The sequence below is a fragment of the Trichomycterus rosablanca genome, chromosome 6, assembly GCF_030014385.1.
Source record: "Trichomycterus rosablanca isolate fTriRos1 chromosome 6, fTriRos1.hap1, whole genome shotgun sequence".
Taxonomy (NCBI): Eukaryota; Metazoa; Chordata; class Actinopteri; order Siluriformes; family Trichomycteridae; genus Trichomycterus; species Trichomycterus rosablanca.
In genome coordinates this window covers 4,822,631-4,840,684 of record NC_085993.1, presented here as the reverse complement: position 1 = coordinate 4,840,684, position 18,054 = coordinate 4,822,631, and the positions used below count along the sequence as shown (strand labels likewise).

General features: G+C 42.6%; 1 protein-coding gene across 1 annotated transcript in view; it reads left to right on the top strand.

The window, feature by feature from the left end:
• Window positions 1–18,054, top strand: part of szt2 (SZT2 subunit of KICSTOR complex) — a 152,784-nt gene that overhangs the window by 118,463 nt on the left and 16,267 nt on the right. Inside the window, exons 69-72 of the mRNA XM_062997134.1 lie at window positions 6,757–6,970; window positions 7,157–7,340; window positions 7,468–7,590; window positions 8,694–9,228. Coding sequence (XP_062853204.1) covers window positions 6,757–6,970; window positions 7,157–7,340; window positions 7,468–7,590; window positions 8,694–9,228 — 1,056 coding nt within the window. The remainder of the gene's footprint in view (window positions 1–6,756; window positions 6,971–7,156; window positions 7,341–7,467; window positions 7,591–8,693; window positions 9,229–18,054) is intronic.

The window sequence follows — 18,054 nt, the reverse complement described above, 5'->3', positions numbered from 1 at the left end:
CTGGATTTTCTGCCTTGATTTTAATCCAAAACTCTGACAGGTTTGAAGTTGACTGAAACATACTTTTAAAGGCCATTGTCATTTACAGTCTCCAGCAGTTGATTCTCTTCCAGCACGGACATGCTCGATGCAGCAGGCATGTTTACAAATGGGTCGCGGACAGTGATGGCATAGTTACCTTGAAAAAGTAATCTGATTACTGATTACTCCTTTAAAAAGTAACTTAGTTACTTTATGGATTACTTGATTTTAAAAGTAACTAAGTTAGATTACAAGTTACTTTAATAGTTATATAATGCGGTCCGCTAATGTATCCCATAATGCAACTGGAGCTGCGATTGAAGCGGAATAAGAAACAAGAAAGACGCGGAAAACGGAGTCCTCTGTTCACAAGTGTAAGTAAGATAAATAAAATAAAACATTTTTAAAGACAAATAAATAACAAAAAGACGATAAATATCCTACATTTTGGCGAGTGGGATTTGTAATGAGTCTGTAACCATGGTGATATTACGTCATCACGTCATCACTCGGAGTTGGCCGAGTAGTGCATACTTCCTCCAATCTAGTACGTACTCTGTAAGTAACCGATTCCGGACGCAACCCGTGACTTAACTGTCGCATAGGTTACTAAGTAACGCGTTACTGACCTTCACTGGTCGCGGATCCATTCCCTCGCGTGACTGAAATAGGTACGTGTCAAACGCGTCTGGAGGAACTGACGGATGTCATTAACAGAGAATCCGTTTTTTTTTTTTTTTCAAAATAAAACATCTTTCAGTGTGATTGTCAGTAAAACAGAAAAAAAAATGTATTCTTTCTCTGCGGCCTGGTAATAAATGACCCACGGACTGGTACCGGTCCGTGGCCTGGTGGTTGGGGACCACTGCTTTAGAACGGCTCATTCTTTCACAAAAGTTTAAGGCAACAGGACTGAATGAAACCCCTGCATTCAGTGATTAAGAGGTGTGTCCCAGTATTTTTGTCCATAAAGTATATCACCTTTCAGCCCCTTAAGGTGTTCTGAATAACTTTCCCAACAATTAGCTTTACAATGCTGACCCCACTACTTATTTTAATGCTTGTGGTATCTACAACTTCCTGTGGCAGCTAAACAGGAGAGTTGTTCCGTAGCCTCGGCCGGTCACGATCTGAGTAACTTCAAACGTCGACTCACGCAACGTCTCACAGCGCCAGAGAAACCTTGTGCTCCTCCATTAGCGTTGGATGTGAAGTGGGGTAGAAGTGGACCACCGGTGCTCTCTGGAGCGTGCACACAGTGGAAAGGTTCTGCACTGTTAACATAATGGCTGTTGCTCTGCTGAACGTGCGGCGTTGCCTTTTTGTCTTTGATTTGATGAAACACATTTGCATTTTTTCCCGGCGTTACGATCGAGATGAAAGCGGCGTCAGAAGCAGCGTTTAGCCCCTTCAACCTTTTCACCAAGCTTTAACTACTCCCGCTTGTTGGCTTTCTGCAGTCATTTGCATTCACTATTAAAGCCTTTGTAATCCAGGCTTTGATGCTGGATTTCATTAAATAAAGTGTGATTATTGAGCTGATATCACTGAGGCTCGCAAACAAATAACTCTCACAAAAGCAAGGTTGGCAGCGGCGGCTAAGCTATTATCGCTGAACCGTCCTGGGTCCTGATTGGCAGATGAATGATTTGCAGTCTGCTCAAACTGGCCAAGTTTGTATTCAGACCCATACAGACGTCCTTTGGAAGCTTTTCAGATGATGATAGAAGATGAAGTTTGTTTGTTTTGGTGATCTAAACAACATACCGAGGGGTGGAAGTTATCGCCCTTTTTTATGGCTGCTTTTCTTCTGAATTGTCCCCCTTTATCTTCCAATCTAGTCATATCCAGTTCCCAATTGTGAATTGTGAATCCATTGCCGCTTGAGCCACACCCGATCTGATAGAAGAGAGCCGGATCTTCGGCATGTGCCCAATCTGTGGCCACTTCTTATTACCTGCCAGTGTGTCACATAAGGAGAGTCACGCTAAGCTCTCACAGGTGCCCAGACCAGTCCTGGAGATCTCATATCGCATTGGCAGTGCAAAGAGACCCTGTCTGACCTTCTCTCTCTCAAACACGGCCAAATGTGCTTATGCAGAAGCCCGGCCAGGTTGATAGATCCGCTGAGATTCAAACTCGCAAGTTCAAACCCTCCCTGTTGGTGTGCTGGTCACTCATATTAATGCATTTCAGAGCTTTTTATTTTTTTTTAATCTATTTTTCCCCCCAGTTTTTCTCCTCTATTCTAGTCATGTCCAATTACCCTGATTGCGTACTCTATACTGGTTCGACCCTTCACCGCTGACTGAGGACGCCTCTCAACTGACTTGCGCCCCCTCCGGTACGTACAGTCAGTCACCTGCACGAGTCGAGTTCATACACTAATGGACGCTGTGCACGGAGGGTCACACCCCCATCAGCATTATTCCTCAGCCCTGTGCAGGCGCCATCAGTCAGCCAGCAGGGGCCGCAGTTATACCAGTTATGAGGACCTATGATCCGACTCTCTACCCTCTAACCCTGAACAACAGCCGATCGTTGTTCATGCTGCCGCCCAGCCCAGTCGGAGAGGTAGAGTCGAGATTCAATGCGATGCATTTAGAACCCCAACTCTGGTGCACTAGCGTACTTTACCGCTGCGCCACCTGAGCGGCCCTCATTTCAGAGCATTTTAATTGGGTTTCAGTCAGGGCTTTCACCATGCCACTCCAAATCATATGTTCTGTTTTGGTGTTAGGATTCACAGTCCTGCTGCATAACTCGCTTACTCCTCAGCTTCAGCTCACAGACAGGTGATCTTACATCTTCAGCCACAAGTTATACAGGTTCTAATACAGTCTAGAACTCACACACCCTGCTGTCACACTTCTACCGCTACGTTTAACTGTTCCAGTTTAGTTCCTTTTTTTTAGCGGTTTTCTTTGCTCTTTTACAATTCCTCCTTTTTGCTCAGTCTCTTTTTATTCTTTTTTATGCCTATCTTGGCCAGGACTCTCCTGCAAATGAGATTGTAAATCTCAGTGAGATTATTTTCCTGATTAAATAAAATAAAAATAAAAAAATAAAATAAATTCTCAAGTGGAGTCATGAACACCAACTGCTGCTGAAGTTATAGTCCTCTGCTGTATTGTAGTTGTTTATTTTTATTTCATTTTCATCAACCATTTTTAGGGTTGCGGCAGGTCCGGTTTCAGGGGAAACAGTCCATCGCAGGTCTTCGACCAAGACATAGCAAATCACTTTTTTGTAGACACCTGGCTGGTCGATGGCACCGCTGATTTAAACCTGGATCTCAGCGGTGGTGGACTAGTGTAATAAACTGCTGTGTCATCTGAGCACCTTGCACGTTTATTTATATTCTTTGTAACTTTCACTGAGTCCTTAAAGAAGTTTCTGTAGGCCAACTACTTATGGGTAGATTCACCACTTTACCATCTGGAAAAGTTTCTCACTGTGGTTCGGTGAAGTCCTAGAGCCTCTTGAGTTGGTATTCATATCTGGAGATATGATTGCCGGATCGGCGCTCTACAGAGTCACATGTGGAATCACCTTCTTGCAGTCGCAACAGTGACTACTGCTGTGTGGTTGGGGCACTGGCACTAGTGGTGGAGAAATACAGAGAGCGTAGTGTGCCCTTCTTAACTGTTAAACCTCTCTGTAGATAGATAGATAGATAGATAGATAGATAGATAGATAGATAGATAGATAGATAGATAGATAGATAGATAGATAGATAGATAGATAGATAGATAGATAACTTTATTAATCCCATAGGGAAAGTCAGTTATTACAGCAGCTCCAGTACATTAAAGGAAAAAGTATTAAAGTACAAAGAATTAAGTACACAAGTAATGTTGTACACACTATGTAATTGAATAAATAGAATAAAGAAGAGTAGTATGTTGTATAAAAAAAAAATTAAGAAGCAATGTTCCCTCTAAGCTGCGCACGTGCGCAATTGCTCACTGCTGACACGGTCTCCGCGCACAAAAAAATCCAACCGCGCACAAAAAAAATCCAACCTGAATTGAAAATCAAATGAACACATAACACAAGAATTCATTCTGTACGGAGCCCCTAAGGTGACATCCCCTAAAAAAAAATAACGCGTGGCCACGACTTATTAATGCGTTCCCACGCCTTAATAACGCGTGGCCATGACTTAGAGTGGGAATGGAATGAGATCGTGGCCACGACTTAAAAAGGTTGAAACAGTTGAATATTGTTTACTCTGTTTACTTTCTTGACTATCGTGTCAATAAACAGAATGGACGATTAAAGCATTGTACTTGCTTACTTTATATTTATTACATCTACAACAGTAGCGAACATTAACGTGTGTATAAACATCACTATGACAACCCGCATACATCTGTGTGTGCGTCGCTCTAACAGTTCCGTACTGAAACATAAAACATCACATGTTCCATACATTAACACATGTCGTTAGCCGTAGATTGTTAGTTTTGGAGCCTTGATGTAATATGCAGTCTCCCTCCTGTGTGTAACAAATGATCACACCATATTCAACTGTTTCCCCTAACAACATGTGTTAATGTATGGAACGTGTGATGGTTTTAGTTTTACAGGACTCTCTCCCAGTGCACAGCAGGAGCTTCACACACTGGACGTCAGTGCCTTATAATAAAAATATTCAGTGTGTTTTCAAAATTGGAGTCTATAGTTGGCTTGGTTTGGTCGGCAGTTCATGTTTTGCCATATTTAAAATTAAATATTTATACTTCCAATAGCGTTAACATACTACACAGGTCATGAACAAGATTTTTAATTTTTATTATTGTAAGTGGGCTAAAGCACTTAATGAAAAGTATTCTAACAGAAATGTAAATGCTGAAATTTGATTCTTTTAATAAACCATGTAACTTGGATAGATGCGATGCTGGCGTGACCACAGTGCACACATCTGATGTTGCTCACAGTGGTCCAAGGGACCGCTCAGGGAGTTTGTGTGTTTGCTCAGACACATGAAAAATTAGAGGGAACATTGCTAAGAAGTATCCTTGCATTAAATATTTAGATGAGATATGTAATGTGATATACTAAGCTGTAGTAGTGTTAAATAACAACAGATATGTAGTATAGTCTGTAGTCTTTATGAACAGAGTGCTAGAACAGAGTGCTGTAAGAATCCACCTTATTTCTTGGTGATGACATGGGCTAGACTGCATGCAGCCCTGAACCCCAAAACTGGCAATTATTACAGCAAAATAAAAAACATATTGCAAAAGAGAAATGCAGAAAAGTGCTTGTACATGTTAGAACACAGATTTTATGAGCTGTATTGGTTTTAAGCCATGTAATGATTTCTCTTAATTGTAATGCATGTGCATGTGTGCAGCTGCCCTGGCATCTCCAGAAGTAATTTATACACTTTTTTTGTCTCTTGGCTTTTTTAATATTCTGGTCCTTTAAAGCTGGCAAAACAAGTGATTCAATTTAATTTACAAGTTTACATAAAGTTGTAAGGGACATGGATAATATATAATCCAAAAAAGTGTGGACAGGCCTTCTAATTTGTTAATTTTAGGTGTTTTAGCCCCACCTACACACGTTGTGGCCAAAATCTGGGGAAGTTCTGTGTGAAGATACTCCAGTGGCCAGTACAGAGCCGTGACCCCACATTCATTGAACTGATTTAGAACAGTGACTCTTGTTTTGCATTAGAACAAATTTCTTAGGCTGGTGACAGACTGGGTTTTCTTTCTAACCCTGTCAGAAAGGCCACTGTTCCATGCACAGATGATCCTGGAAGCTAAAGTGGCCTAGAAAACGCACCTGATATATTTACATTTTCAGCATTTACTGGACGCCTTTATCCAAAGCGACTTACAGCTGTGACAGTATACAATCTAAGCAATTGAGGGTTAAGGGCCTTGCTCAAGGGCCCAACAGTGGCAACCTAGTAGTGGTGGGGCTTGAACCGGCAACCTTCTGATTACTAAACCAGTACCTTAACCACTAGGCTACAGCTGACCCAAGTGGATCTTGATGAGGAATTTGAAGGGAATTTGGACACTATCAAACCATCAAATGAATAATCTAAGATCCTGCATGGGGTGGCACGGTGACTCCGTGGGTAGCACTGTCGCCTCACAGCAAGAAGGTCCTGGGTTCGATTCCCAGGTGGAGTGGTCCAGGTTCTCTCTTTGTACTGTGGGAGGAAACTGGAGCTCCCGGAGGAAACCCACACAGACAAAGACGTGCAAGTGAGGTGAATCGGAGATACAAAATTGTCCATGACTGTGTTTGTCATTAAACACGAACTGATGAATCTTGTGTAACCAGTAATTACCTGTCCTGTTATGAATGTAACCAAAGTGTGTAAAACATGATGTTTTAATTCCAATAAATAAATAAATAAGATCCCACATGCATAACTCGGTCACAGAAAAGGAAGAATTTCATGTCCCGTACAAGTGTGTGTAAACGTTTGACCTCAGCTGTACAGCTTATCAGTGAAGGTTCTTACCATGAAGAAATTCGCTCACACTGGTGGAAGGCTAACCGCATCTGTGAACCACTAATATTTACCTTCTCTTCCGGAGCTTTGCTAAAGATAACATCAGCGCTGGAGAAAAATGCTCTTCTTTCGCTAAACAGACCTGATTAATCGAAGCACCGATCAGCAGAAGAATCGATTCTGTACGTTTCATGTCAGCTCTGGTCTGAACCCCTGCGCTCATGTGTGTGTGTTTTCTTCCCATCCTGCAGCTGTCCATGCTGTTCACCGAGGAGTGTGACAAGGTCCGAGATCTGATGCACGTTCACTCCTTCAGCTACGACTTCCACCTGCGCGTGGTGCATCAGTACCTGCTGGGGTGTCACATGACCCTGAGGCAGGGCTACCAGCTCACCAGCTTCCTGGAGGACTTCATTTCCCATTACCCTGACATTCCCAAGTTCGGACGCAACCATGTCTACCAGGGTGAGAGCACGAGAGGAATAAAAATACTAATAAAAAATGATTAAAGTGGAAGGAGTTCATCCAATCTGGCAACCCTGGGGATTCTAAGCATCCCTGTGCAGAAACAGGGGAGTTTGTAGGGGAATCTGCAGAAATACTTTAGGTCATCGTTTACACCGCTCTCTTCTTCTGTCCTTGTGTGTGCAGGAAGTTTCTCCATTTCCACAGGAATGATAACGGCTCACCAGTTGTATAATTACATCACCGATCACGCCGGGACGTACGGCATGAAGCCGCTCCGCATGTCCAAATCCGCAGTGACCACCGACAACAAGAAGGGGGCGCAGAATGCGGACCAGCACGAGTACGCGCTTGTGGCTCTGTGGAACAGGTACGACCTTCATCTCTGTGTACATGTATTCACCAATTATTTATGTAAAGGTAGCTCAGGAATCATGGGAATGGGCTTTCCTTCATTTCAGCTCAGTTTCATCAACCTTGTTGCTTCTTCCTTTCAGCTCTGGATCCTATAAGGACCTGGAGGGGCTGCGACACCACGATGACTTTGATGTTTCTCTGCTGGTGTGTCACAACGCCGCTCCGTTTGAGGAACAGTCCGAAGGGGAGAGACACCTACTGAGGTACACAAGCCTGCACACAGCTCGCTGTTTTTTATGCCAACATCACCACATGCCCACCGACACACCCACCCGCCCGCAGTGGATATAAAAAAGTCCACACTCCCCTGTTAAACCTGTGATGATGAGACCAAGATCATTTTGGATCTATTTCCACCTTTAATGTGACCTATAATCCGCAGGTCAGAGTGGGCAAAGATTGCCAAGTCAAGATGTGCCATGCTGATAGACTGATTCTACCCAAAAAGACTGAGTGCTGTCCGTATATATGTGTCCACCTGTTTGCCTATTTATCTACACCTATAGTTCACCACCTGTCCAGCCCTCTTCATACATGGAGACACCCATCTGTCCAGCTTTTTTCACACCTGTAGCCGACCACCTGTCCCGTTTTTTTTACACTTGTAGCCACCCACCTGTCCATCATTCATTACATCTATAGTCAACCACCTGTCCAGTTTTTTTACACCAGTAGCCAACCACCTGTCCAGCATTTTTACACCTGTAGCCGACCACCTGTCCCGTTTTTTTTACACTTGTAGCCACCCACCTGTCCAGCCTTTTTTATACCACCTGTCCATCTTTCTTCACACCTGTAGCCAACCACCTGACCAGCCTTTTTTTTACACCTGTATCCAACTACCTGTATCCAACTACCTGTCCAGCCTTTTTACACCTGTAGCCAACCACCTGTCCAGCCTTTTTACACCTGTATTCAGTCACCTGTCCATCATTCTTCACACCTGTAGCCAACAACCTGTCCATCCTGTTTACACCTGTAGCCAACCACTTGTCCAGCATTTTTTATACCACCTGTCTATCATTCTTCACACCTGTAGCCAACCACCTGTCCAGCCTTTTTTTTTTTTTTACACCTGTATCCAATCACCTGTCCAGCCTTTTTACACCTGTAGCCAACAACCTGTCCCTCATTCTTCACACCTGTGCAGGCCCACTTCCACTGAGTGATAGATGTTACACACTGACCCACCTTCACATCACCTACCCACAACCTTTACACGCATTTACTTACTCACTCACATACCTGCTAATGACCTTTGCCCCGGTTTGTGTATTTTGTGTGTGTGTATGTGTGTGTGTTCTAGGTTATGCTACTACGTGATCATGACCAGTCAGAGAGAGCTGTTCCCCCGTCTCACGGCTGACATGCGCCGCTTTAAGAAGCTTCCTCAGATCTACCGTGACCCCAGTGATCTCAGTGGGCGTGGTCACCTGGAGAGGGCAGACCCAGGCGTCATGGACGTTCAAGAATCCGAGCACGACCTTTGGGATGAAGCGTCCCCGGCCTTAGACCCGGAACCCGAGCCTGACCTTGACCCTGACCGTGCTGAGCCTCCTTCAGGTGCTGAAGGTGAGGAGCATGGCGCGGACTTCCCCGACGCATCGTGCCCGTGGTTCCCGTTACTGAACAGTGAGGTGATGTCGGCGCGAAGGCAGATCCAGAGCAGTGTGACCGAGGCCATGGCGCACTGCCGCAGGGATAACTTGTGGAGACGGCTGTTTCACGGTGAGCACGCCGCCCTGGACAAGCTCAAACTCAGCAAGCTGGCCTTCAACGAGCTCGAGGAGCTGCTGAACGCCGTGCAGAGCCGATCGGTGGCGGAGATCGACCCTCAACTGGTAAATTCATACCCACACGCTCTTACACTCCGGCCATGAACTGGTTTGATATCCTATTTTAAAACCATGGTCATTACCATGAGTTGCCCCTCTCCTTTGTAACTGTGTTAGCCTTCACTATTTTGGAAATGGCTTTCCACAAGATTTGGGAGTGTGTCTGTGGGAGTTTCAGACTGTTCAGTCTAAATATTGTTCTGATTATTAGGCCAGGTTTAGTGGGGTTAATCTTCAATCATCCCATGTAGGGCTGCCACTAACGATGTTAATATTCCCGTCGGATCACGGCAGGTTACATGTTCATCAAATACTGTGACATAACATAACTTGAAGTTAAGACCTGCATTACAACTGGGCTTGGAGGGCGGCACGGTGCTTCAGTGGGTTGCACTGTCGCCTCACAGCCAGAAGGTCCTGGGTTCGATAAATCGATTAATTAGTCGATTAATCTAAACAATTAATTTTCCTCCAAAAAAATTATTCAGAATCTCATTTAAGCTTCTTTTATTTTAACAACAAACTGTACGGCATAATAATACGGCACAAAACTAAATATAAACAGGGTTTATGTCCATATTATCAAATTCTCAAGTGCTCCATATTAAACAAAGTGCAGCACGTGTTTATGGCATTCAGTACACAAAGCAAAGTGCTTAAACTTACAGCAGAAATAAAATAGAGGTGAACACGTCTCATTAAGTCCAACGTACAGTAACGACAGAATGAGCCCAGAATCTAACCTACACGTTCACTCAAAACTTTCTAAGCCATGTAAATACGCCTTGGCAACCGCAAAAATCGTGAGCCCAACGCAGCAAAGTGCGCGGCGGTCTAACTGAACTCGCTAAGCAATGCGGTTTTCCAAGAACTCCGTGATTAAGAAGCTTAATGAAACAATATAGAAGTAAAAATGCGCCCTAACTGAACTCGCTAAGAAATACAGTATTCCAAGATCTCCGCAATTAAGAATTTGCGGAGATTTTTACTAAGCACTTAAGCTGACTTGTACTTATTTACTAACATTTTTTTTCCATTTCCAAAAAAGAAACAGGTTTCAGCAGATTTGTGTTCTTCGACTGTTGTTTACTTAAACTTGAGAAATGAAATGTTCACTAAGTCGCTCTGGATAAGAGCGTCTGCTAAATGCAGAAAATGTAAATGTAAATGTAAAGAAGCTTAATGATATAGATATAGAATATAGAAGTAAAAATGTGCCCTAACTGAACTCGCTAAGAAATACGGTATTCTAGGATCTCCGCGATTGAGAAGCTTAATGAAACAATATAGACGTGCAACATCACGCTAGTGCTGCTGTGGAACCATCAAAGCTTTGCACAGTGTACAAACCACCTTTTTGTTTTGTGCCAGTTTTAAGTATCACCAAACTTTTGATGATTTGGGTCTTGGAAAACGTTGAGCTTTTTTTTTAAAGCTCTACAATCGGCCTCTGACTGCTGCAGACGGCATTTTTTAAGACTGCGCTTAATGCAGCCAACCAGGACCAAATACGACTGAGGTCCTGCACGCAGCAAGTAGTGCTGAGGGAATCATATGAACGCTTATATGAATGGAAACGTTGCAGAAATTAAAAAGGAATCATTTATAAACATAGTTTTAAAAACGATGCATTGACTTAAAATATTGCAAACATCGACTAGGTCGACCAATCGCAGCAGCCCTTATCCCATGTGGCAGATATGCAGTATGGAAGGAAAGCAAGCTGAGGGGTGATTACTTTTTCACAGTGCCGTATCTTTAAACACACACAGTGCAGCAAAGTGAGCAGGCGGTTCAATCTTTAAAGAACTGACTGAGAATGACACGCTCTCTCTCTGCGCCGAGTGATCTGATCGACTCAGCCAGATTTGACGGGTAGCTGACAGCAGCAGCAGCAGTGGCTCACAAGTCTGCTGTGGAGAAACACACACACGCACACACACACACACACACACACACACACACACACACACACTACAGTCATCATTACACAGCAGCACACAACCAACTAATGCTGAGCTTTTAATATTCCCGTCGGATCACAGCAGGTCACATGTTCGTCTGTGACATAACATAACTTGAAGTTAAGACCTGCATTACAACTGGGCTTGGAGGGCGGCACGGTGCTTCAGTGGGTTGCACTGTCGCCTCACAGCCAGAAGGTCCTGGGTTCGATTCCCAGGTGGAGCGGTCCGGGTCCTTTCTGTGTGAAGTTTGCATGTTCTCCCCATGTACTTGTGGGTTTCCTATCACAGTCCAAATATTTGACCACTCGGGCATCCACACAGTCCACACACTATTGGCTGTGTCTGAAGGGGGTGATGGTCGGACGGGTTCCTCGTTGCTCCTGCGTCTGCGCCCTCTGCTGGCTGGTTAAGGCGCGTGTATGATGAGAGATGGTTGATATTACAGCTAGCAGGGAGAACACACTGATTGGACGCTTTCTATGAGACTCCATCACTTGTAGGTTTTTCTATTTGGTACAGTGTAACTTGCAGGTAGGTGGATTTTCATGCTTGGCATTTCTGCTTGCTGCACAACAGTGTGAGTGAAGGCTGTTGTGTGCATCATTATGATGAGCTGCTGTCATCACCCTGCTGAGTTTATCACACACACTCGCACGCGCACACTCGCACGCGCACACACACTCCTGTGATGTTGCTGTAGGCTTGTCACTGCAGCACTTTCGCTAGTTGGAAGCCACATGTGGTAAATTAACACTAGCGTTAGCTTTGCACCGGCGTAATGATTACGATCTCATTGCCACGTAAAAATGAAAATGCAGCCCCTACAGCTTCATGCTAATGAAACAGAAAAAACATGTTCCCAAAATAAGTTTTATAATCTAATCTAACAGATCCGATCAGCTTTACTTCATACGGCAGGAACATTTACACCAGGTTCTCCTGAACCTTTTAACCTTTAGTGCTCTGCTGTGTTTCAGGCATGATTCAGATAAACACCACCACCCATCCACAGTGATTTATGATAATTAAATACAAATAAAATATCATTCATTTATTAATGAGTTGTTTTGGGGACTTACTATACCATGGGCTTTTAAAGCGCTGGTTTCTGTTTAAACTCCAGTTTTTATCTAACATCCATTGATGATTTTTTTCTTTCCCGTAAGAGCACCGGTGCTGAAGTCACTCTTACTTTGGGTTAAGATTCTCTTTCGATGTATGAATGGGTTTTTTTAGTAAATGAAATGAAGACGAACCAAAACAATTTGCAGTCATTTCTGAGCGCTTGACTAAAACGGTGCAGTGTTTGTACAGTATGGCTTGCAGTACTGGTACAGTGTTCATTACAGTATTGTGTACCGCATTGGTACAGTATTCAGTACAGTATTTCGTACAGTGTTGGTTGCTGTATTGGTTGCAGTACTGGCACAGTATTCGGTACCGCATTCGTACAGTATTGGTTGTAGTACTGGTACAGTATTCGGTACTGCATTGGTACAGTATTCAGTACAGTATTGGTTACTGTATTGGTTACTGTACTGGTTGTAGTACTGGTACAGTATTGTGCACCACATTGGTACAGTATTCAGTACAGTATTGGTTACTGTATTGGTTGTAGTACTGGTACAGTATTTGTTACCGTGTTCGTACAGTATTCTGTACAGTATTTGGTACACTGTTGGTACAGTTGGTGCAGTACTGGTTCAGTATTCTGTACCGCATTCGTACAGTATGTCGTGCAGTATTGGTTGCAGTACTGGTACAGTATTTGGTACCGCATTCGTACAGTATTTCGTACAGTGTTGGTTGCTGTATTGGTACAGTATTTGGTACCGCATTCGTACAGTATTCAGTACAGTATTGGTTACTGTATTGGTTGCAGTACTGGTTGCAGTACTGGTACAGTATTTGGTACTGCATGCGTACAGTATTCCATACTGTATTGATTGCAGTACTGGTACAGTATTGTGCACCACATTGGTACAGTATTCCGTACAGTATTGGTTACTGTATTGGTTGCAGTACTGATTCAGTATTCTATACCGCGTACATACAGTATTCTGTACAGTATTTGGTTGTTGATACAGTTGGTGCAGTATGAATGCAATTTAACTACAGTATTGGTGCAGTATCTGTGCAGTATAGTTGTAGTATTAACTACAGTATTTTGTGGGGCGGCGCGGTGGCTAAGTGGGTAGCACTGTCGCCTCACAGCAAGAAGGTCCTGGGTTCGATCACCAGGTGGGGCGGTCCGGGTCCTTTCTGTGCGGAGTTTGCATGTTTTCCCCGTGTCTGCGTGGGTTTCCTCCGGGAGCTCCAGTTTCCTCCCACAGTCCAAAGACATGCAGTCAGGTTAACTGGAGACACAAAATTTTCCATGACTGTGTTCGATATAATCTTGTGAACTGATGAACCTTGTGTAATGAGTAACTACCGTTCCTCTCATGAATGTAACCGAAGTGTAAAACATGACGTTAAAATCCTAATAAACAAACAGTATTTTGAAAAGTATTGGTTGTAGTATTGGTAACAGTATTGGGGCAGTGTAGGTGTAGTATTCAGTACAGTATTTTGTACAGCATTGGTTGTAGTATTGGTAACAGTATTGGGGCAGTGTAGGTGTAGTATTCAGTACAGTATTTTGTACAGTATTGGTTGTAGTATTGGTAACCGTATTGGGGCAGTGTAGGTGTAGTATTCAGTACAGTATTTTGTACAGTATTGGTTGTAGTATTGGTAACCGTATTGGGGCAGTGTAGGTGTAGTATTCAGTACAGTATTTTGTACAGTATTGGTTGTAGTATTGGTAACAGTATTGGGGCAGTGTAGATGTAGTATTCAGTACAGTATTTTGTACAGTATTGGTTGTAGTATTGGTAACAGTATTGGGGCAGTGTAGGTGTAGTATTCAGTACAGTATTTTGTACAGTATTGGTTGTAGTATTGGTAACAGTATTGGGGCAGTGTAGGTGTAGTATTCAGTACAGTATTTTGTACAGTATTGGTTGTATTGGTAACAGTATTGGGGCAGTGTAGATGTAGTATTCAGTACAGTATTTTGTACAGTATTGGTTGTAGTATTGGTAACAGTATTGGGGCAGTGTAGGTGTAGTATTCAGTACAGTATTTTGTACAGTATTGGTTGTAGTATTGGTAACAGTATTGGGGCAGTGTAGGTGTAGTATTCAGTACAGTATTTTGTACAGTATTGGTTGTAGTATTGGTGACCGTATTGGGGCAGTGTAGGTGTAGTATTCAGTACAGTATTTTGTACAGCATTGGTTGTAGTATTGGTAACAGTATTGGGGCAGTGTAGGTGTAGTATTCAGTACAGTATTTTGTACAGTATTGGTTGTAGTATTGGTAACCGTATTGGGGCAGTGTAGGTGTAGTATTCAGTACAGTATTTTGTACAGTATTGGTTGTAGTATTGGTAACAGTATTGGGGCAGTGTAGGTGTAGTATTCAGTACAGTATTTTGTACAGTATTGGTTGTAGTATTGGTAACAGTATTGGGGCAGTGTAGGTGTAGTATTCAGTACAGTATTTTGTACAGTATTGGATATTTTGAACCAGAAAGTTTTGACTCCTTGTTTACAAACACTGGTTTTAATATTATAAAACAACATAATATAATATATTATCTATATTGTCACTATTGGCGTACACAAATGAGAAAGTGGTATAAGGAGAGCTCAAGCTCACCTGCTCATTTTGGACAATTTTAAATAGAAATATTTAAAATATGAATGCAGAGGAACACACCACCCACAATCCCCCCCCCCCCCCTCTTGACTTTGTCTTTCTCTCTCTCTCTCTTTCTGTCTCTCTCTCTCTCTCTCTCTCTCATGGTTGTAGAAATGCTTCCGATTTTAATTATTACCCCTTGGTACTCTCAGCAGTACCAAGTGCACCATGTTTTCTCCCCCGCTTTCATCACAGGATGTGCTATAACGTTGATGTCTCAGATCTGCCGTTACTAATATTTTGCTTTGGATGATATACGTGCCTGTCAAACGTCAGCGGGTTCACAATAGCAGGATGGATGAAACCTCCGGAGGCATTTCTGCTCCTCGCTGATAACGGATCGAGAATAGTCACACGGAATTAGATTCCCCTCAAAACCAAGTTCAGGTCGAGAGGAGGATGTGTGAAAATGTGAAGATTTTTTTTATCGTTGCTGGTGTGTCCTGTTTTATATATATACATATATATATATACTGTGTATATATATATATATATATATATTAGGGCTGTCAAACGATTAAAAATTTTAATCGCGATTAATCTCAGAATTTCATATAGTTAATCACGATTAATCGCATTTAAAAAAATCTGTGTAAATGTTATAGAAAACAAGGATTTTTAAGTGAAATGTTACAATTAAAATGGTGAACACATTTTATGCTAAATGTACTGATGTTAAAAACTGCTGGGACAAGAGAAAACTGTAAGGGAGTTTTATTCACTCACATACTAGGCAGTAATATTATCCAATGGTTTGATGGACGTTTCTACACGAAGTGAGTGTGTTTTGACCCTTTGGGGCTTCCATAGTTCATGGACTAACGTGCTTGACTCAGCTGTCCGGTGTTCTTTACCGTAACAGAATAAGTTAATAAAGTGTTCTGCTCCCGACAACTTGTGAATATAGCGTGTATTTATTTCTTTATTATGCAAGTGCAAATGCTACGACGCTCTTTTACATTTTGTTAACAAACCGCAAATGAAAAACGGTGGCAAGTCCGACATTAAAACGTTTGTTCTACCAGTCAAGTCTCAACATGAACTAGAAATTGCGTTAATGGCACTATTTTTTTTTAATCGCGTTAAATTAAGATTGCGTTAATGCGTTATTATCGCGTTAACTTCGACAGCCCTAATATATATACAGTGTATCACAAAAGTGAGTACACCCCTCACATTTCTGCAGATATTTAAGTATATCTTTTCATGAGACAACACTGACAAAATGACACTTTGACACAATGAAAAGTAGTCTGTGTGCAGCTTATATAACAGTGTAAATTTATTCTTCCCTCAAAATAACTCAATATACAGCCATTAATGTCTAAACCACCGGCAACAAAAGTGAGTACACCCCTTAGTGAAAGTTCCTGAAGTGTCAATATTTTGTGTGGCCACCATTATTTCCCAGAACTGCCTTAACTCTCCTGGGCATGGAGTTTACCAGAGCTTCACAGGTTGCCACTGGAATGCTTTTCCACTCCTCCATGACGACATCACGGAGCTGGCGGATATTCGAGACTTTGCGCTCCTCCACCTTCCGCTTGAGGATGCCCCAAAGATGTTCTATTGGGTTTAGGTCTGGAGACATGCTTGGCCAGTCCATCACCTTTACCCTCAGCCTCTTCAATAAAACAGTGGTCGTCTTAGAGGTGTGTTTGGGGTCATTATCATGCTGGAACACTGCCCTGCGACCCACTTTCCGGAGGGAGGGGATCATGCTCTGCTTCAGTATTTCACAGTACATATTGGAGTTCATGTGTCCCTCAATGAAATGTAACTCCCCAACACCTGCTGCACTCATGCAGCCCCAGACCATGGCATTCCCACCACCATGCTTGACTGTAGGCATGACACACTTATCTTTGTACTCCTCACCTGATTGCCGCCACACATGCTTGAGACCATCTGAACCAAACAAATTAATCTTGGTCTCATTAGACCATAGGACATGGTTCCAGTAATCCATGTCCTTTGTTGACATGTCTTCAGCAGACTGTTTGCGGGCTTTCTTGTGTAGAGACTCAGAAGAGGCTTCCTTCTGGGGTGACAGCCATGCAGACCAATTTGATGTAGTGTGCGGCGTATGGTCTGAGCACTGACAGGCTGACCCCCCACCTTTTCAATCTCTGCAGCAATGCTGACAGCACTCCTGCGCCTATCTTTCAAAGACAGCAGTTGGATGTGACGCTGAGCACGTGCACTCAGCTTCTTTGGACGACCAACGCGAGGTCTGTTCTGAGTGGACTATGCTCTTTTAAAACGCTGGATGATCTTGGCCACTGTGCTGCAGCTCACTTTCAGGGTGTTGGCAATCTTCTTGTAGCCTTGGCCATCTTCATGTAGCGCAACAATTCGTCTTTTAAGATCCTCAGAGAGTTCTTTGCCATGAGGTGCCATGTTGGAACTTTCAGTGACCAGTATGAGAGAGTGTGAGAGCTGTACTACTAAATTGAACACACCTGCTCCCTATGCACACCTGAGACCTAGTAACACTAACGAGTCACATGACATTTTGGAGGGAAAATGACAAACAGTGCTCAATTTGGACATTTAGGGGTGTAGTCTCTTAGGGGTGTACTCACTTTTGTTGCCGGTGGTTTAGACATTAATGGCTGTATATTGAGTTATTTTGAGGGAAGAATAAATGTACACTGTTATATAAGCTGCACACAGACTACTTTTCATTGTGTCAAAGTGTCATTTTGTCAGTGTTGTCCCATGAAAAGATATACTTAAATATCTGCAGAAATGTGAGGGGTGTACTCACTTTTGTGATACACTATATATATATATATATATATATATATATATATATATATATAAATAGTAAATTATAATTATGTATATATTTATATACACTGTATATATATATACAGTGTATCACAAAAGTGAGTACACCCCTTACATTTCTGCAGATATTTAAGTATATCTTTTCATGGGACAACACTGACAAAATGACACTTTGACACAATGAAAAGTAGTCTGTGTGCAGCTTATATAACAGTGTACATTTATTCTTCCCTCAAAATAACTCAATATACAGCCATTGATGTCTAAACCACCGGCAACAAAAGTGAGTACACCCCTAAGAGACTACACCCCTAAATGTCCAAAT